At 49.3% G+C, this 21,094-nt stretch overlaps 1 protein-coding gene across 5 annotated transcripts in view; it reads left to right on the top strand.

The window, feature by feature from the left end:
• PARP4 (poly(ADP-ribose) polymerase family member 4) overlaps nucleotides 1-21,094 on the top strand; it is an 84,238-nt gene that overhangs the window by 43,654 nt on the left and 19,490 nt on the right. For 3 of the 5 annotated variants that reach the window (XM_021066005.2, XM_084981169.1, XM_084981170.1), the window contains exons 17-30: nucleotides 578-664; nucleotides 1,824-1,988; nucleotides 2,876-2,922; nucleotides 3,077-3,155; nucleotides 6,306-6,443; nucleotides 8,101-8,296; nucleotides 9,341-9,408; nucleotides 9,983-10,170; nucleotides 12,430-12,529; nucleotides 13,924-14,094; nucleotides 14,347-14,427; nucleotides 15,904-15,984; nucleotides 17,066-17,161; nucleotides 17,688-17,810. In XM_021066005.2, coding sequence (XP_020921664.2) covers nucleotides 578-664; nucleotides 1,824-1,988; nucleotides 2,876-2,922; nucleotides 3,077-3,155; nucleotides 6,306-6,443; nucleotides 8,101-8,296; nucleotides 9,341-9,408; nucleotides 9,983-10,170; nucleotides 12,430-12,529; nucleotides 13,924-14,094; nucleotides 14,347-14,427; nucleotides 15,904-15,984; nucleotides 17,066-17,161; nucleotides 17,688-17,810 — 1,620 coding nt within the window. The remainder of the gene's footprint in view (nucleotides 1-577; nucleotides 665-1,823; nucleotides 1,989-2,875; nucleotides 2,923-3,076; nucleotides 3,156-6,305; nucleotides 6,444-8,100; nucleotides 8,297-9,340; nucleotides 9,409-9,982; nucleotides 10,171-12,429; nucleotides 12,530-13,923; nucleotides 14,095-14,346; nucleotides 14,428-15,903; nucleotides 15,985-17,065; nucleotides 17,162-17,687; nucleotides 17,811-21,094) is intronic. The other 2 variants (XR_014818887.1, XR_014818888.1) reach the window with 1 other exon arrangement.

The raw sequence follows: 21,094 nt of genomic DNA on the forward strand, positions 1-21,094 counted from the left end.
CATGGATACTAGTCAGGTTCATTAGCACTGAGCCACAACCGGAATTCCTGGTCCACCATTTAAAGAGAATTCTCTCCACTTGGCCTTTTCTGATTCAAAGTCTTATTAGATAACTACATTTTTATGATCACTTTATTTTTTGTTTTAATTTATTTAGTTGGTTGTTTGTCTTTTTTTTTTTTTTTTTTTTTCTTTTAGGGCCGAACCTGAGGCATATGGAAGTTCCCAGGCTCGGGGTCAACTGGAGCTGCAGCTGCCTGCCTACACTGCAGCCACAGCAACGCCAGACCCGAGCCTTGTCTGCGACCTACACCACAGCTCACTGAATGATGGATCCTTAACCCACTGAGTGAGGCCAGGGATGGAACCTGAGTCCTCAGGGACACTAGCTGGGTTCCTTGCCGCTAAGCCACAACAGGAAGTCCCCTGTGATCCCTCTTCGATAACTCAGTTAGCATCCCTCTTAGATACTTGGTTTTCTGCTTTTGCCTGGATTTTAATCATGCCAATGACATTTCCCTTGTGAAACTCTGAAATCACTATTCACATGATGACTGCTCTGAAACCTCTCTTCCAGGTGAAGGAGAAGGAAGCAGCCCACCGCGAGTACGGAGCGGCAGTCAGTCAAGGTCACGGCGCATACCTGATGGACCAGGATGCACCGGTAGGACTGGACCTTCGCCCATTAGGCCTTCACCCTCTCTGACGGGTTCAAGACAGCTTAGGATTTTGTAGATTGTCTGGCTGGACATCGTGCATTTCTTCAGATCCCACCACAGAACCGCCACCCACACTCCTAGGTGGCATCTCTAAAGGAAGCCCAGGCTCTCATTCAAGTCTCTGAAGGGCGAGCCCTGGTGTCTGTACAGTAATCTTCTCCACGTTGCTTGCCCACCCTGCCCAGGGTGCCCTCGGGGTCCCTTCACCTGTGTCAATCATAACGTGACACAGCCCTAAGCCAAACACACTGAGTGTTCACCGCAGCATCTTGAGTAGAACAGGGGATGTGCCTGGGAGTGTCAAGAGGTCCTTTGTGTAGGTTCAGAAAAGTATATCCAATCTCTCTCTCTCTCTCTTTTTTTTTTTTTTTGTATTTTCTTTCTTCCTTTTTTTTTCCTGGTCTTTTTAGGGCCGCACCCACAGCGTATGGAAGTTCCCAGGCTAGGGATCGAATCGGAGCCAGAGCCACCAGTCTATGCCACAGCCACACCAGATCTGAGCCACCTCTGTGACCTACTCCAGAGTTTGCAGCAACACCGGACCCTCGACCCACTGAGAGAGGCCAGAGAGCGAACCCACATCATCATGGACACTAATGGGGTTCTTAACCCACTGAGCCATAGAAGGAACTCCAGTCTCTCTTTTTCTGACCTAGCTGGTCATGGAGTTATTTCCTTACTCAGTGGTCATCCATACCCACTAAAAGAAAACAAAATACTTTCTCTGAAAAATAAAATGATGAATTTTCTACAAGACAAGAGCGTGAAGTGAGGGCCAAGCTTGGTGAAAAGGGGTCCAGCCCCACAGCCTCTGGTGGAAGCTGCTGGTTGGGGGCCGCACAGGCCACAGGCTGCGTCTCCCAAGGGGCCAGGCGGGCAGCCCCGTGGCCGAGTCCTGCCGCCAAGGGCCTGCTCTCCCAGCGCCCTGTAGGTGCCACACCGTCCCCACCGCTGGGGAAGGGCCCTGGGTTGTCCTCGGCACAAGCGGTGCTGGTCCTGTGGACTGTAGCTGTAATTCAGGTCTTTTACGTGAGGGCAGGGATGGACCGGTTTAGACTGGATGGGCTTTCGCGTCACAAGCTCGGTGATTTGTTTCTCTTTCAGGACATTTTCACCGTCAGTGTTGGCAACTTACCCCCTAAGGCTAAGGTCCTGATCAAAATCACCTACATCACGGAGCTCAGCCTGCAAGGTGCCTGCGCTGCCTTCTTCCTGCCGGCCACCGTGGCCCCCTGGCAGCAGGACAGAGCTGTGAATGAAAACACTCAGGTTCGTATGAGACAGATGGCATTGAAAGAAGATTTTTTTCTGTGATTTTTGTATAGAGAAGAGCCAATATCGAAAATAATATAATCTTTTCGGCATAAAGCCAATTTTACTGGCATTTATGTATTTCAGTACATGGAATGTCTGTGAAATGAAGAGAATACACACAGATCTGCTCAATGATGTCCTTTTTTGGGGTTTAATTTTATTTTTAAATTTTTTACAGTCACACCTGTGGCATATGAAAGTTCCCTGGCTCGGGGTCAAATCAGAGCTGCCGCTGCAGGCCTCCACCACAGCCACAGCAATGTGGGAAACTTCACCCACTGAGCGAGGCCAGGGATGGAACCCACATCCTCATGGACATTATGCTGGGCACTTAACCCACTGAGCCACAGCAAGAACTCCGGCGTCCTGCTTTTATTCTGTTCAGTCTCTTAAAATGTTGTCTCTGTACTATGTGCTCGTTATGAAGAACTGTTAGATACACGTAAAGAATGCAGATAAGCCAAAGAGGAAAATTTAAACCATCCTTGATTCTGTTGCCAGAGATGGTAACCAAAGCTACTGGGTAACACTCTGACTTCTGTCCTTCCAGACAGGCTCCTTTGCTGCAAAAAGTGTGTGTGTGTGTGTGTGTGTGTGTGTGTGTGTGTAGACCCATGCATAGCTGAACCCTCTGTGAAACTGGTAATCAATCAGCCCTCATATCAGTTGCGTCTTAGCAGTTACTGTCCATCGTGAGCAGATGCTCGTGACAGAGTCCAGTGTGAGACCAGCTGTCTGTTGCTGCTTGCAGGTTGTGGCTTCGGTGACATTGACTTGGCTTGGAGTCTCCTGGTGAAACTTAGCACCTGCTTAGTTATGCGTGTATATTTTTCTTTCAACAGGATACGGTCAAGAAGATTTGTATAAAGGAAATAGGAACACAGCAAAGGTTAGTACCTAAAATAGAAAAGTGTTGGCTAATTATTCAATGAACGTTGCTGTTACAGTTTAAATGTTCATTTAAAATTACATAAAAGAAGTGCAAGTGGTTGTTTAACATTGAAGATAATAGACTAAGCCAGCTTTCTCCTCATTTTTGGTAGCTTTTCTCTGACTCTGTCTATTGAGATGCCACACCTGATTGAATTCATCTCCAGTGACACCCACCAACTGAGACAAAAGGTTAGTAAGTCTTTGCTTCCACTTCTTAGGGACACCTATTTCAACATTAATTTTATTTTACCAAAGCAAGACATGCACACGGTTTAAAGGTTAAATAAAACTAATGATGGCTTCTAACAAGGAGGAGCCACTGGATCCAGCCTGCCTCTCCCCAGACGCGTGTCCAGAGATGGTGAGCCACTTTACATAGTTTAGCTCCTTTCTCCAGGCTTCCAAAGTGTTAGGTGATACCTTTTTTACTGCTGGTTCCTTTTTTTTTTGGCCCCGGAGCATGTGGAATTCCTGGGTCAGGGATCAGATGTGATCCAGAGTTGCCACCTAAGCCGCAGGGGTGACGGTGCCAGATCTTTATTTCATTTTATTTTAATTTAATTTTTTGGTCATTTTGCCTTTTCTAGGGCTGCTCCCACGGCATACGGAGGTTCCCAGGCTAGGGGTCAAATTGGAGCTACAGCTGCCGGCTTACACCACAGCCATAACAACGCGGGATCCGAGCCGCATCTGCAACTTACACCACAGCTCACGACAACGCCGGATCCTTAACCCACTGAGCAAGGGCAGGGATCGAACCCAGAACCTCATGGTTCCTAGTTGGATTCGTTAACCACTTCCCCACAACGGGAACTCCTGTGTTGCTTTGTTTTTAAGTCCTGCAAGCATTTCAGATCTTCTCTCTGTCCCTGGTGTTCTGAACTCGCATAGGAACGTGATGTTCGTTCATCGTATGCAATTTGGGGCCTTCGGTTCTGGGGAGTTTTCTTATGTTATAAAAATAGGTGTCCCTGTGTTTACCTCCAGTGCCTCCGGTCAGGGCGCCCTGGATCGAGCCCCTTGTTCTCCTACCTTTTTTCTCCTATTGCCCATTTTGTGGTCTTTTTATACTACTTTCTGGGTGATTTTCTCACTTTAAAATTCCTATCCTTTTACTGAAATTTTAATTTTAGTTTTCGTTTTTTGGGGAAGGGCTCTCTTCTGTTCTATAAATATTCCTTTTTTATATCATCTTTGTGTTTCATGGATGCCTTATCCTCTCTTGTCTCTCTGAAAATATGTTTTTTCCCTCTCTTTCTCGTCTGGTGGCTCCTTTTTTTGAGTGCTTTTTTCCTGGCTTTTGGTTTGTTTGGGTTCCGTGTTTTGTTAGAGACGTTTCCTCAAATGTCTGGCTCTCTCTGTGATCCTCTTCAGTTGGGACACAGAAGCCAGTGCGGTGCTTGGAGGTGAGCAGAGCGAGTGGACCAAGGCCACTGGCAGCTGGCCGGCTCTTTGGGTGTCGTGGTGGTGTTTCAGCCCCTGTGTGGCTGTTGACAACCCTTGAGCTGTCACCAGGGAGGACACAAAGGGTCCCACGCCTTAGGAAGCCACTTTCCCGTCGTAACCCTGTGCAGCCCTGTACTTCTGTGCTTCATAATTCCTAGGGCTCCCGAGTCTGGATTCTGTTTGGTTGAATCTAAGTAATAAATCCTCAGTTTCCGTTAGTGAGAGAACAGGGTGCTACCTGCTTGCCACCCAGGGCAGGGAGGGGCGTGGGGCTCTGACAGCTCAGGGCATCTGGTCACCGGTACGGCTGGTTTCCGCAGCATCTGGGGCCTCCCAGGTGTGCCTTCCCAGGTGGCTGCAGCCCCGGGGGCTCATTGCTGTGGCCCAGGGCGGGGGGCTTCCTCCACTCTGGCCGAATCCCTTACCACACCTCTGTCCACTTTCCACCATCCTAAAATCCGTTGACGTCTCTTGTCTGCTTTTGTCTTTGCCCCTCTTCTCAGTGTCTTCATGGTTTGTGCCCCTTTTATTGCTTCCGTTTCATTATAGCGCGTTTTAGGATTTTGCTAGGAAGTGGCGTTCAGCACATGTAAATAATCCTTCCTAAACAGAAAGCCCTCCGCATCAGACAGCGTTTGCTGTTTAACAAACAATCCCAACACTCTGTGGTTTAAAGCAACAATCGGAGTTCCCGTCGTGGCGCAGTGGTTAACGAATCCGACTAGGAACCATGAGGTTGTGGGTTCGGTCCCTGCCCTTGCTCAGTGGGTTAAAGATCCGGCGTTGCCGTGAGCTGTGGTGTAGGTCGCAGACGCGGCTCGGATCCCGCGTTGCTGTGGCTCTGGCACAGGCCAGTGGCTACAGCTCCGATTCGACCCCTAGCCTGGGAACCTCCATATGCCGCGAGAGCGGCCCAAGAAATGGCAAAAAGACCAAAAAAAAAGCAACAAGCATGTGCTATTTCTCACAGTTTTGTAGGTCGGCGGGGCAGTGGTGGGATGGGCTGGCTGGGCTGGGCCAGGAAGGTCTAGAACAGTCTCATTCACATACCTGGCTGGTGGCCTGGTGTCAGCTGGGGGTGGCAGCCCTGTGTCTTTCATCAGCCAGCAGGTTATCTCAGGTGCTCAGCAGGTCAGCTCAGGTGTTCAGCAGCAACAGTGATGAGCCAGACCTATTCCACAAATGCTTCTTGAAGCTCTGCTTGCCTTCCGTCTGCCAATGTCCCATTGGCCAAAGGAGATCCCATGGCCAATTCCAGATTCAAGGGCAAAGAAACAGACACAGCCTCCTGACAGGAGAAGCTGTGGAGTCCCACTGCAGAGGGCAAGCCCAGGACTCTGTCACAGCACCTTGTTTGTTTAAAGCTTCTCTTCATGTCTTCAAGTTGTTTGCTGTCTATGAAAATACAATTTAAAAATAAAGTAACGGAGTTCCCGTTGCGTAGGCCGGTGGCTACAGCTCCGATTCGACCCCTAGCCTGGGATTCTCCACATGCCGCGGGAGCGGCCCAAAGAAATAGCAAAAAGACAAAAAATAAATAAATAAATAAATAAATAAAAAAGTATCATTCTGAGATTCCTGTTGAATCGAATGATTCTCTGGTGCTCTTTCGGCTGTATCCAGGTAACAGAACACACAGATTTATCATCTTGGGATCCAGGGCTTAAGACGGTCTCAAACTAGCTAGATTTGATTGTTTGTATCGACTTTAGAATTGCAGGCAGGTAACTGACATGCTAATGGTCACACTTGTAAAAGCTACAGGTCAGAACTGGGATTTACTGCTGCCTTGGTGAGTCTTGATGGGGTTATGATCACCATGCAAGAGTTTGCTGCTGGTGATGTGGTATCATCCCATTACTTACTCTGTCGTCATGGTTATTTGTTTTGTAGAGAACGGATTGCAAAGCTGTAATTAGCACGGTCGAAGGTAGCTCCCTGGACAGCAGTGGATTTTCTCTCCGCATCGGTTTGCTCGATGCGTGTCTTTCAAGGATGTGGGTTGAAAAACATCCAGAAAAAGAAAGTGAGGTATGGTCTTTCTTACTCCTACTTTCGTAGGAGACAGTGTTGAAAAAGCATTTTAGAATAGATTATTTAAGCTTGGAAATTATTGATAGCATTTCAAAAAGAGCTCTCACATCTCAAGATTTTACAAGTAAAAATATTTATGATATTAGGCACGACAAACTCCTGAGGTTTCACCCAAAAGCCCCAAGTGGCATGTTTCCCATAAAGATTATCGTTTTTGCCTTAATTCCTACCTAAAAGAAAATCTGCTTCCAGACATTACATTGATTAGTCTGTATCCTTTTATACTGTTTTAAAACATTGATTTGGCAAAAGCAGATGCAAAATTATTTATGGCTCTCAGACCCTTTTGTGTGGCTGTCAGGAAGAATCTCTTCTTAAAAGTAAAAATTAAGAGGGGTTCCTGTTGTGGCTCAGCGGAAACGAATCCGACTTGTATCCAGGAGGCTGCGGGTTCAACCCCTGGCCTCGTGCAGCGGGGACCCAGCATTGCTGTGACCTGTGGTGTAGATCGAAGATGCGGCTTGGATCCCATGTTGCTGTGGCTGTGGTGTAGGTCGGCAGCTGCAGCTCTGCTTGGACCCCTAGCCTGCGAACTTCCATGTGCCACAAGTGCATTCCTAAAAAGCAATAAAATAAAAAATAAAGATTGAAAGCAGTAGCAGCAAGGTGGCCGCATAAGAATCCTTTGCATGTATCCGCCCCAACAACAATCGTTTGGCATCCGTGCATGGAGAAAGACGCCCCGAGCGAGCTCTGGGGTTTAGTCAGGAGATTCTGAAACGCCAGGGCAGTCCCAGACCAAAGACAGCCGTTCGGAGAAGGCAGGTCCCTATCTAGGCCACTGACTCGCACAACACCGTACCCTGAGAACTTGGCTTCAGCCCTGCTTGGCTTGGTCCTGTCACCAGCACCATCAGGCAAGGGACCCAGGAGGGGACAGGCCCACCCACTTGCCAGGTAATCGGTGTGCAGAACTCGGCCGCAGCCAGGGACTGGCACCAGCCCTCTCGGCTGCGTCTGGGAGCCCCTGGAGTTTCGCCTGCTAAACTGGCCAGACTGTACATGCCGAGAGCCATGGGACCGGACTCCAGCCCTTCCAGGTGCAGTCCTCCCAGAGCCCTGCTGGCAGAGGGTCGCTAGGGGACAGTCTCAGTTGCAGCTCATGATCCAGAGAGACCCATGCTGGGTTCTGGCTGGGCTGGGTTCCCGCACCTCTCAGCCATGGCCCAGGGCAACCGTGCCCCCCAGGAGCCATCCAGCCTTCCCAGGCTCTTAGTGTGAGCCACAGCTGTCCACACAGCTGGTAATAGGGCTGCTGCCTGAGGACCTGTGGGCCCCAAGCAGACCTTTGTCCCTGCTGGACAAGGTCCTGGCAGCTGCCCCCGACCCCCAGGGACCAGGCAGGTGGCACGTCCCCCCTCGAGTCCGAGACCTGGTGAGGGGCAGTGGGCCTGCACCCGCGGGGTTTCATCAGACGTGCTGGGTCCCTCTTAGATCTTTGTTACTCTGCCCCAATTTGCGTCCATCATTTAGGCAGACTGCGGCGTGGGGCTCGGGACTGAAATTTTGTGTTTCTCGGCACATAACGTGGTACCGGTGTAAACAAGCAGATTTACCTTGGATGGAGCGCCCATCTGGCCCTCTCTCCTTCCAGGCCTGCATGCTGGTCTTTCAGCCAGACCTTGGCAGCATCCCCCCCGAGCAAGCCGAGCGGAGCGAAGTGGTCATTTGTCTCGACTGCTCCAATTCCATGGAGGGCGAGACTTTCCTGGAAGCCCAGCAGGTCGCCCTGCACGCGCTGTCCTTGGTGGGGGAGCCGTGGAAGGTGAACATCGTCAGGTTTGGCACAGGTCAGTGCACCTCGGCGCCGTCCGCGGCCCTGGCCCTCGGTGTTAACGCCTAATGACGAGCGCCGAGCACGGCTGGTGGAGCGAGGGGTCGCACAGGGTGGCATCCAGCAGCCAGGTCCCCGGGTTCAAATCCCACCTCTGCACGCCTTAGCCCCATGTGCTCCTTGACGTTTGTGCGCCTCGGTTTCCGCATCTGTGACGTGATGTGAGGACCAAGCTCTCCAGGTAAAGCCTTCACACCCTCGGCCGTCAGACGTGCTGGGTGAGCATGACGGCTCTTCTTACTCCCCTTGGTCTGATGCGCGCGAGGTCCAAGGACAAGGGCAGAACATCTGAAATCAGCAGGTGGAGGGGCTCCGTGAGCAGTGGCCTCAGGAAGCCGCCGGACAGCGGTCCCCAGGGTGGGGCCCAGGGACCTCGGAGCCCCTGAGAGCAGATGGAGTGCGGGGCATCCACGTCCTGTCGGTTTGGCCGAGGTCAGACCAGCACGAGAGGGCCAAGGGCACGGAAGGGCAGTCCTCCTGGGTCTGCGCCTTCTCAGGGCCTGCGCCCTCTGCGCGCAGTCTGCTCCCGGACAGGTCCACACTCGTACTTCGACCCAGAGCCTTCTGCTCAGCAAAGTCTGAATGCCCTAGAATTTATTTTATTTACTTATTTATTTATTTTGCTTTTTAGGGCCACACCATGGCACATGGAGGTTCCCAGGCTAGGGATCGAATTGGAGCTGCAGCTGCTGGGCTACGCCGCAGCCACAGCCACAGCAGCGTGGGATCCGAGCTGTGTCTGTGAGCTACAGCACAGCTCACGGCAACGCCGGCTCCCTAACCCACTCAGCGAGGCCAGGGGTCGAACCTGCCTCCTCATGGTTGCTAGAGGATGAGATTTGCTAACCACTGAGCCATGACAGGAACTCCTGAAAGCACTAGAATTTATTATTTAAGGGAGTACTATGGTGAATTTTTTATATTAAAATGACCTAGCATTATTGTTTGTTAGTGGCATGACTGTTCCATGGTGGGAGCTCATGGCCGTCTTTTTACACAGGTTACAAGGAGCTGTTTTCATACCCCAAGTGCGTCACGAGCAGCAGCACAGCGTCCGAGTGCATCAGGGTGAGTGACGGAAACTCCCTTTGTCCTGGGTCTTCTTCCTTCAAGTGTCAGTGGTTCTGTCCAGAACCTTGTCCCCTGAGACACCACCCGAACCCCCAGCCCTTCCGTTTGGTTCATTCATAAAAGTGATATGAACTCACTTAAAAAATTGGGAATTAACATGATAGAAAGAAAAAAATCATGCACTGTCCTGAGATGTCACCACAACTGGCAGAACAGCCTGGGGGCGGGGGTCTGCCCTGTCCCCCTTTTCTCTCTCTGTTTAAATGGACCAAACTAGGGTAACCGATTGCCCCCCAGTCCAGGCTGGCCATCCCAGGGGAGCTTTGAAATCACGGCTCCTGAAAAACCATGAAAAAGCAGTAGGTGCCAAGTGATATGTTACAGTTACTGTGTGACACGAGAGAAACTAAACAGCTAGAGATAGTTATGCCACGGATAGATAATTAGGGGAACAAGTCTTTTCAGCGACGCTTTCGCTAAACCCTCGTTGAGAGAGGCGCGTCAGTTGTGGTTACAGCCAGTGGGGATGCGCCCCAGAAGGACTCCGTGCCCCTCGCTGTGTTCCCTGCAGACCGCTGCGCCCACCATGGGAAACACAGAGCTCTGGAAGGTGCTCTGGCATCTAAGTTTGCTCCCGCCTGCTCACGGGCTGCGAAACATCCTCCTGATCTCAGACGGGCACCTGCAGCACGAGAGCCTGACCCTGCAGCTCGTGAAGAGGAACGCCCAGCACACCCGGCTGTTCTCCTGCGGCGTCGGGTGAGTGCGGGCCTCACGGCACAGACTCGAGCCCACGGCGCGGCCGGCAGCCTGCCGGGAGGTGGTTTGTTGGCCTGCATGGGAGCTGTGGAAGCTCTGAGGTCGGCAGCGGTGTTCAGGAGCTGTGTGGGGCAGAGCTGTAGGCTCCGGGCTCTGGGCCGGCGGCCCGGCTCTCACAGCCTGAACTGGCCCCTGGTCAGCTGTGACCTTGTGAAAGCTGCCGACAGCTCCCCCCCCCCGCCGCCGGGAAGCGAAGGTGATCATGAAAACAGCGCAGGTTTAATTAGTCTGGGGATTAAATGAGCATATGTATACATGTATAAAGCTCCAAGAACAGCAGGTACATGGCAAGCTCCAAATCAGTTTTGAATACTGTTATTTTGCAAAACAAGCTCAAATGCCACCCCATCCTGAGAAGCCAACAGCTCTGGCAGGGCCAGGCACATACATACACACAGGTACACGTGGGAGCGCACACACACACACACACACACACACACGTACACGCATGTGCACACACATGCATGCACTCACACACACATGCACACACACACACACAGATCCGACACCCTCACCCCCACCACAGGTCAACCCCCCAGTCACCGGAGACGCGTGCCTCTGTGGTCCCGCTGCCTAGGGCAGGTCTTGGGACAGACCCCGAGGTCGTGGGGACCTGGGGTCCAAGGCAGGGCCTTCCTAAGTATGGGACTAGATGAGGGGGGACCAAGGTGGGGGCGGGAGCCGCCTCCAGGGGTCCCCCCCAGGACACTGGATCCTTTTCCTGATTTTCTACACAGTCGTTAGGGCCTTTCTCTGCTTCTGCCTCCTGTTACACGTTCCTTTGTGTTGACTTGTGAGTTCTTGAGGAGCGGAGACTTTATCCTCTTCAACAGGCTGTCCTCCAGGCTGCACTGCAGCCTCACTGACCCATAAAATCTGTGAGACACAAATAAACTCGAGCTTAAGGATGAGCTAATTAGTGCTGTGATCTCCGCCGATTAAATTCGATAACGGAAGATAAATGCAGTGTTACCAATAGTTCGCCTATTGGTAGCATGGCTCCAAAATAACTTTCTTAAGACTCTTTTTCTGGAAAACCGTTGATCATTGCTCTAATATTTCAGAAGGAACCTCTCTCTCTAAGAAGGTCATTCTTGGAGTTCCCGCTGTGGCACAAGGGGTTCGGTGGCATCTAGGGAGCACTGAGACGCAGGTTCCATCGCTTCCCGACAGTGGCTTAGGTGACAACTGAAGCTCAGACCTGATCCTGGCCAGAAACCCCATGTGTCCCCGAGGTGGCCAAAAAAGAAAAAAAAAAGTTGGAGTTGCCGTTGTGGCTCAGTGGAAATGAATCTGACTTGTATCCATAAGGACGCAGGTTTGATCCTTGGCCTCAGTGGGTTAAGGATCCGGCGTTGCCAGGAGCTGTGGTGTAGGTCGCAGACATGGCTCAGATCCCATATTGCTGTGGCTGTGGTGTAGGCTGGCAGCTGTAGCTCCAATTCGACCCCTAGCCTGGGAACCTCCATATGCCACAGGAGCGGCCCTGAAAAGACCAAAAAAAAGAAGAAAAAAAGTCACTCTTCCAGGCAGGGATTAAGCCCAAACCACAGCTGCGGCAACTCGGGATCCTTTAACCCACTGCCCCACAAGGGGATCCCCTGCCTCTGCAGCGACCAGAGCCACTGTGGTCAGGTTCTTAACCCACTGCCCCACAGGGGGAACTCCTGAGAAAGTCACTCTGTATACGTTGTAGAATTATCCAGAGAAATTTAACAGGACATTGTCATTTAAAATGTCAAAGAGGACCTTTGCTGGAATGAGACTTACCTCTTTGCTGTCTAAACAGGAACCAGATTTTACGCTGTAGACTTTTTATTCGCTCTCTGCCTGTCCTGGCCTTGGGGCTCAGGCGTGTTCACTGAGAGCAGGCTGAGATCCTTATCAGCGTTCTGATACCTTCTTGGGAGTTTCTCAGAATCATCGGCTTCCTCCCTTGTAAATCAGAAGTCAAGAATTGCTGCTGCTTTTCTGTTGTGAAAGAGACATAGGTCTTCTGAGACGTGGGCACGTAGACCACCCGAACCTTCAGGCTTTCCGTACGTCTGTCCCAAGTGTCAGTCTGACTTCAGCCGCGGGCAGCCAGTACCTCTGTATGTGACGTGTCTTCTACTGAGGTTTAAGCTGTGTTGGCATTAACTACATGTACTTATGAATATTTCTAAAAGTTCTTGAAAATTAAACGTGAAATGTTATCAGTTCCACAGCAAACCGTCATATCTTAAGGACTTTGTCCCAGTATGGTGCTGGAGCATTTGAATATTTTAACTCAAAGTCCAAACACGGTTGGAAAAAACAGGTATGCTTCTCAAACATCATATTTCTTTTTATGTCTTTAATTATTTATCTAGGTCTTTTTGTCTTTTAGGGCTGCACCTGCGGCACACGGAGGGGTCCTACACCAGAGCCACAGCAATGCGGGATCTGAGCCACATCTGCAACCTACACCACAGCTCATGGCAATGCTGGACCCTCAACCCACTGAACGAGGCCAAGGATCCAACCCGCGTCCTCACGATGCTAGTCGGGTTCACTAACCGCTGGGCTGTGATGGGAACTCCACAAACATATTTCTAGTCTTATGTTTAAATTGACTTCTTAGAAATCCAATGACAGTAACTTCTGTGTTCTCATTAATGGAAAAGGGAGCTGGAAAGAGACAGAAGGAACCCCAAGCCTCTGCCTGCCACCCCCCCTTTGTTACCACCAGGCTCACACTTAGCATGAACACAGGAAATATTTCATCAGATCATTCTCCTAGCTAATGGTTTGATTTCTGCTTCATAAAGTCATAGATTGAATTTTTTTTGCTTCTTAGGGTCACACCTGCTGCATAGGGAGGTTCGCAGGCTAGGGGTCAAAGCAGAGCTGCAGCTGCCAACCTGTGCCACAGCCACAGCAACACCGGATCCGAGCCACGTCTGTGACCTACACCACAGCTCATGGTAACGCCGGATCCTTAACCCACAGAGAGAAGCCAGGGATCGATCCTGCATCCTCATGGCTACCAGCTGGGTTCTTAACCTGCTGAACCACAGCAGGGACTCTTTGTCAATCACGTTGCTGTGATTATTGGCATATAAGCCGGTGCGTGAAAACCTAGTTTCAATACCCAGAAATGGAATTGCTGGAGCATATGCTTGTTCTATGTTTAGTTTTTTTAAAAACTGCCATAATGCTGTTCACTGTGGCTGCACCATTTTACGTTCCCACCAGCACGGTGCCAGGGTTCTAGTTTTTCCCACATCTTCACCAACCCTTATTTTCCATTTTTTGTTATTGTTTTTATATTGCCATCCTAGTGGGTGTGAAGTTGTATCTAATTAAGGTTTTGATTTGCATTTCCCTAATAACTAATGACGTTATTTCATGTTTCATTTGTGTGTCTTCTTTGGAGAAATGTCTCTCCAGGTCCTTTGTAGGGTTAATTTTTACAACTGATCTATTCCATGCCAAAGTTGTATATGAGTAATTAAATGATAGAATAATTTTAAGATGTTTTGTGAATTATATGCTAGGGCTATTATTAAAAACTCTCCTTAAAATCTTTTTGGAAAAGTACCCTGCAGCAGGAAGGAGGGGAAAAAAAGAGCTACAAATCCCAAAGGGAAGAATGTAAAATTATTTTGAATGTTAAGTAACTGTTTTCGGAATAAACAATTGAAAGAGAAATAACTCTGTTTTGATGACTAGATAGAAGACCAGATGGCGAGATTGCGTTCTCCGAGTTGCCACGCAGTCTCCATCAAGTGGCAGCAGCTGAGCACAGGCGCACCTGCGCCCCTGCAGGCCCCAGCCCAGGTGCAGGCCTTATTCCACAATGACCGACTCCTCGTCTATGGATTTATTCCTTACTGCACACAGGTGAGGAGCGTGGTTGCTTTACTGTGGGAAGAGTCATATATCTTGCTAATAATTTTCTTTTTTTTTCCCTTTCCTTCACCCCCAAATCATAATATGTTGGCAGATTTTCTCCTGGGAACACAGTGGGTGGTTCACCAGGGACCCTGGAGAGCCTTTTCATTCTCATTAAAATCACGGAAAGAATCACTGTTGAACTAACCAGGACACAGTGAAGTAGAAAAGCTCGTAAAAAAGAAATTTCCCCTGTTTCAGGCAACTCTGTGTGCAATAATTCAAGACAAAAAGTATTCTACCGTGGTATCAACTACTGAACTTCAGAAGACAACGGGAACAGTAAGATTCAACTTCCTTTTTTCTTTTTTTTTTTTTTTTTTTTTGGTCTTTTTAGGGCCGCACCCATGGCATGTGGAGGTTCCCAGGCTAGGGGTCTAATCGGACCTACAGCTGCCAGCCTACGCCAGAGCCACAGCAATGCCAGATGTGAGCTGTGTCTGCGAGCCTACACCACAGCTCACGGCAACGCCGGATCCTTAACCCACAGAGCGAGGCCAGGGGTCGAACCCGCAACCTCATGGTTCCTAGTCGGATTCATTTCCACTGCGCCACGAGGTGAACTCCAGATTCAAAACTTAAGCTGGGGGGAACTGTATCTAATCACTGTGATGTAACGTGATGGAGGATGGTGTGAGAAAAAGAATGTGTACATATGTATGTGTGACCGGGTCACTTCCCTGAATAGCAGAAACTGACAGAACATTGTAAATCAACTACAATAAAAATTAAAAAAAAAAAACAACAATAAAATAAAACTCAGGCTATGGACTCCCTGGAATTCCCGTTGTGGCTCAGTCGTAACAAACCTGACTAGTATCCATGAGGATGTGGGTTTGATCCCTGGCCTCGCTCAGTGGGTGAAGGATCCCGCGTGGCTGTGGTGTAGGCCGGCAGCTACAGCTCTGATTCGACCCCAGCCTGGGAACCTCCATATGCCGCAGGTGCAGCACTGCAAGAGAATAGAAAAAAACTATGGACTCATGTTTCTGCAGGTTAAAATTTTATATTTTCATATGTGATTCACCATGTACTTCCTTTGCTGCTGGGCTTCTGTGTTGACGTTTCAGCTCATGATGTGATGTGGAGGCTTGATAGCTGCATGAATGGGGGACATTTTCCTTCAGTTTCTTTTCTTTCTTTCTTTTTTTCCCCGCTTTTTGCTTTTCAGGGTCACACCCATGGCATATGGAAGCTCCCAGGCTGGGGGTCGAATCAGAGCTGCAGCTGTCGGCCTACGCCACAGCCACAGCAACTCCGGGTTCATTACTGCTGAGCCACAACGGGAACTCCTTTCCTTCAGTTTCTGAGGCACCTGTTCTTTATCTGGGTTTTCGGGTCTCGGCGGGTCCGTGTGGCCTCAGTGGGTATGAATAGCTGCAATTAAATCTGGTGTTTTCGGAGTTCCCACTGTGTGGTCAAAAATAAAAATAAACATAAGTAAAATACTAGGTGCAACAGTCCTGGACTGTGAGTAGAACATTTCATATGTTGAGGGTGTATTTGTTTTTGCTACTTTTGGATTAAAAGCACATGAATTATCACCAAAAAGTTTGTCGTACTTGCATTAGTACTGAATCTAGCGTAGGTGGTTTCTCTGGCAATGGCACCACTGTCTACATCCGTTAAAACTCCTGAAACTGTGCCCTTAAAAGGGGTGAATTTACCGTAGGTTAATCACGCCTCAGTTTTGGAGGTGGTCTCCCATGGGGGACCTGAGAAGCCACTGCCTCTTTTTTCTCTTTGCTGCGCAAACAGATGATTCACAAGCTGGCAGCTCGAGCTCTGATCAGAGACTACGAGGACGGCGCTCTCCACGAAGACGAGACGCATCACGAGGTTGGCTCTTTTCGCAGAAAAGCCTCTTTGGTTGTTCTCGGCCTTTCTTGGGCTGATTGTCCGTGGAGGTGTAACGTGAGGACGCTTGGATGGAAAGCGCCCTGTCATCTCTCCGCAGGTTCCGTGCCAGGGTGCAGGGCTCAGTAGTCCCTTGATGTAGTTTGTGGAATGAATTAACGGAAGAGCAGATGAGAGTGGCTTCCCGAGAATCCTGTGATCACGTCCCCGTCAGAGGGAGGCCAGGGGAGGCTCAGACGCCCCTCAGCCCTTGCTAGTGAAGGGTCAGCATTCCTGCCTGTGGTGAAGCAGCCGGTTCGGGGTGGGGTTCCAGCTGCCTGGGGATACACCGCAGAGCCAGATCCCCCTTGCTGCTCCTGCTGAGCTCATGAGGCCACGGCTGGTCAGATGAGGGTACGAGCGTGCCCCCTGAGCCGTCCCGCAAACCGGGTTCTCCCCTCCCCCGGGGACCAAGCCTCTCACACCACCTCCCATCTTTAAGTTGGGAGGTGCAGACTGCAAAACGTCTTGGCAGCTCAGTGCCCTTGACAGTGAGAGCTCTTTATGAACAAGCTACAGGAATTCCCGTCGTGGCTCTGGGGTAACGAGCTGTACTAGCATCCATGAGGACGAGGGTTTGGTCCCTGGCCTCACTCAGTGGGTTAGGGATCCGGTGCTGCCATGAGCTGTGGTGTAGGTGGCAGACGTGGCTTGGATCCCGTGTGGCTATGGCTGTTTGTAGACAGGCAGCCATCTGACCCCTAGCCTGGGAACTTCTGTATGCTGTGGCTGTGGCCCTAAAAGGTAAAAAAAAAAAAAAAACAAGCTACAAAGAGCTACGTAAGCACGAGGCATTCTTTCCAAGACTTAGCCCACAGGTTGATCCTGTTTTGCAGGGAACTCTGCGTCACCTACTTGAGATAAACGTTTAGAGAGGCCATCGACCTAATGTTTAGTTTGAAATTCTAATGATGAATGGCTTACTTTTTATAGAGAAGCACCTCATATTATTTGATACTCATTTAACCGGTCATATATAAATAGTATAAAAGAACGTGATTTCATTTGCTTTATTCTTTCCTAGATGAAGAAGCAAACCTTAAAATCTCTGATTATTAAACTCAGTAAAGAAAACTCCCTCCTCACACAATTTACAAGCTTTGTAGCAGTTGAGAAAAGGGTATGTACTGTTGCGAATTCATGGTTAGTTTATTTATATTTACACACCCATAAAATGGGTCTTGCTGTCACTGTCCCTGGTGACACCACGTCCCAGGCTCAGAAGAGCAGGGAGGGAGGGTTTGCTGTAGCTCGAAATGCGTCGCAAGAGTGATGATTGTAAGTTACAGTGCAGTTAAACGCGGACTGGAGGACACACTACAGTCCTGTAACGCTTTTGGCATTTCTCCCCTTTTTAGCCCAAGACCCTCAAAATGTGGGAAAGGCCTAGGCTCCCCTCACCCTCTGAGAGTCCTTTGCTCCTTTAAGAGGCGAGTCCCGGGGGCACTGAGCACTGGCTCAGTGGGTGCTGGGTGCAGAGGGCCCCCCATCCTATGCCAGCAGGTCTGCCTCTGCCCCTCCTCTGCCACCTGTGGCCCAGTCTGACCCCCAGACATATTCCAAACCAAACATTCAGGAGGCTTTAGAATTTGTAGTAATGCTTTAATTTGATAATGTCTGTTTTGTTTTTATGTGGTTCAATCTAGGATGGTAACGAGTTACCCTCTCCTCACATTCCAAATATTTCGGAACTTATTGCCAAAGAAGACGTAGATTTTCTGCCGTACATGAGCTGGCAGAAGGAGCAACCAGATACCAGCACGGTACAGGTGAATGCTGATAAACTGATATTGTGTTGGCCTGTTTTTAGGATGGTGGCGGGAACCCTTTGCTAAAATAGCACCTTTGGGAGTTCCCGCTGTGGCACAGTGGGATCAGAGGCATCTCTGGGGCACTGGGATGCAAGTTTGGACCCTGCCCTGGCACAGTAGGTTTGGGATACAGCGATGCCACGGCTGTGGCATGGGTTGCAATGTGGCGCACATCTAATCCCTGGCCAGGGAACTCCAAATGCCACTGGGTGGCCAAGAAATAAATAAAATAGCCCCCTTTCTATTCATATGTGCAGAAACTCTTACCTCTCTGATGATGGAAATTGTGCACATTTGTGCAGTCCTGTCACATGGCTCAGAATGTCACTGTATACAGATGTGGCACAAAACGGGAACAACTGTGCTGGTGACAAACTGTCATACGGGAAGCTAACGTCACCTGCTCTAATGAGATAATACGTTCACGGTGAAAATTGCGGTAAAAGTCCTAACTGATAACCTCCATTTACCACCAGTATTTCTTAAAGTTTATGCTGCTTTATACTGTGGCCTTTATAAGCCAGGAACGTGATGGAAATTGCAAAGTGTGACGTGAGTAAAAACTGGAAGTCGTGTGCAGAGGTAAATGAGGAGGAGTTCCCTTGCAGCTTATCTGGTTAAGAACCCCATTGGATCCCATGAGGATGTGGTTTGGTTCCTGGCCTTGCTCAGGTCTCAGATGCGGCTCAGACCTGGCATTGTTGTGGCCGTGGTGTAGGCCGGCACCTGCAGCTCAGATCGAACCACCAGCCTGGGAACTTCCATATGCTGCAGGTGTGCCCCCCCCACCCCGCCCCAAAAAAGGAAAGAAATTCCTGCTGTGGTGCAGCTGGTTAAAGACCCGGTGTTGTCATTGCAGCAGCTTGAGTCCCTGCGGTGGCTCAGGTTTTTTGTTAGTTTGTTTTTAAATATGGTTGATTTACAATTTCATCTTTTTTTTTAGGCCACACCCTCGGCATGTGGAGGCTCCCAGGCTAGGGGTTGAATCAGAGCTGCAGCTACCGGCCTACACCACAGCCACAGCACCTTGGGATCCAAGCTGCATCTGTGACCTACACCACAGCTCCCGGCAACGCCGGATCCTTAACCCACTGGGCGGGGCCAGGGACCAAGGCCCTCATCCTCATGGATCCTAGTTGGGTTCATCACTGCCGAGCCACAGTAGGAGCTCCTGTTCTGTCAATTCCTGCTATACAGCAAAGTGACCCAGTCATGCCTATATACCTTCTTTCCTCATATTTTCTTCCATCACGTTCTATCACAAATGATTAGATATAGTTCCCTGTGACATACAGTGAGACTGCACTGCTTATTCACTCCAAAGGCAGTAGTTTGCATCTCCTAACCCCAAACTCCCATTCCATCCCACTCCCTCCCACCTCCCCCTTGGTCACCACAACTCTGCTCTCCACGCCTCTGGGTCTGTGTCTGTTCTACAGACAGGTTCATCTGTGCCAAATTTTAGATTCCACATATAAGTGAAATCATATGGTATTTGTCTCTCTCTTTCTGACTTACTTCACCTACTATGAGACTCTCTAGTTCCATCCATGTTGCTACAAATGACATTATTTTGTTCTTTTTATGGCTGAGTAATATTCCATTGTGTATATGTACCATATCCTCTTTATCCACTCCTCTGTCAATGGACATTTAGGTTGTTTCCATGTCTTGGCTATTGTGAATAGTGCTGCAGTGAACAGAGGGGGGCATGTACCTTTTTGAAAGAAAGTTTTGTCCAGGCAGTTCCCGTTGTGGCTCAGCAGTGACAAACCCAGCTAGCATCCATGAGGACGAGGGTTCAATCCCTGGCCGTGCTCAGTGAGTTAAGGATCCGGCGTTGCCATGAGCTGTGGTGTAGGTCAAAAACATGGCAGACGCAGCTCAGATCCTGTGTTGCTGTGGCTGTGGTGGAGGCTGGCAGCTGCGGCTCCAATTCAACCCCTAGCCTGGGAACTTCCATATGAGGCAGGTGGGGCCCTAAAAAAAAAGGGGGTTTTGTCCAGATACATGCCCAGGGGTGGGATTGCTGGGTCACGTGGTAGTTCTATTTTTAGTTTTCTGAGGCACCTCCATACTGTGGTTGTAGCAATTTACATTCCCACCAACAGTGCAGGAGGGCTCCCTTTTCTCCACACCCCCTCCAGCATTTGTTATTTGTTGACTTGTTAATGATGGCCATTCTGACCAGCATGAAGTGGTACCTCAGTGCAGTTTTAATTTGCATTTCTCTCAATAATTAGTGATGTTGAGCATTTTTTTCCTGTGCCTGTTGGCCATCTATGTCTTCTTTGAAGAAATGCCTATTCAGCTCTTCTGCTCATTTTTCCATTGGGTTGTTGGGTTTTTTGCTGTTGAGTTGTTTGAGTTGTTTGTATATTTTGGAGATAAAGCCCTTGTCAGTTGCATCATCTGCAACTATTTTCTCCCATTCCACAGGTTGTCTTTTTGTTTTGTTTATGGTTTCCTTTGCTGTGCAAAAGCTTGTAAGTTTGATTAGGTCCCATTGGCTTGTTTTTGTTTGTGTTTCAGCCTTGGGAGACTGACCTAAAAAAACATTCGGATGGTTGATGTCAGAGAATGTTTTGCCTATGTTCTCTTTTAGGAGTTTGATGGTGTCTTGTCATATATATGTATGATGTAACTCTCGCCTCTGTTGAAGGCTTACAACATCCAGGGGAGAGCTTGGACAATAAATTGTGGTTGATTTCCAAAAAATTTAGCTATTAGCACAATAGCAGCTGCCAAACCCCTTCCCCAGCCATGTGGCAGGCACGGGTGTTCCTGGAGCATCTTATACACAGCTAAGAGGAGCTAGGGTGGGCGAAATGGACCCTGCCCTCCAAACAGTGGGCGTCTGTGCTCTGATCACCGATTCCTGCCTCTGGTCACAGAGATGAAAAGAGGCTGGCGGCCCCTGTTCTTGCACCCACGTCTGTCGTTCCAAGCCCCGACAAGATCCAAAAGACATTAAGCTTACATTGCAGGCTGAGCCTCAGCGCACAGGCAGCCTACAACGAAGAAAATAAGAACAATACCAAAAATGTAGCAAACCCTAGGCAAGTGAGAGGATTTCATTTCCAGAGTTAGAGCATTATTAGATTAAATTGTCTGGTGCTCAGTAAAAAGCTACGAGACACACACGAAACCGGAGAGTAATTATTCAGTAAAGGGGGGGAGGACAACAGAAACTGTCCCTCAGAAAGGCTTAATGGCAGATATATTAGATACTTTTAAAAAAC

This window comes from Sus scrofa, chromosome 11 (assembly GCF_054392235.1).
Source record: "Sus scrofa isolate SSC_HxYL_T2T_F1_AM1 chromosome 11, Sscrofa_HxYL_maternal_Yorkshire_Landrace_v2.0, whole genome shotgun sequence".
NCBI classification, from domain to species: domain Eukaryota; kingdom Metazoa; phylum Chordata; class Mammalia; order Artiodactyla; family Suidae; genus Sus; species Sus scrofa.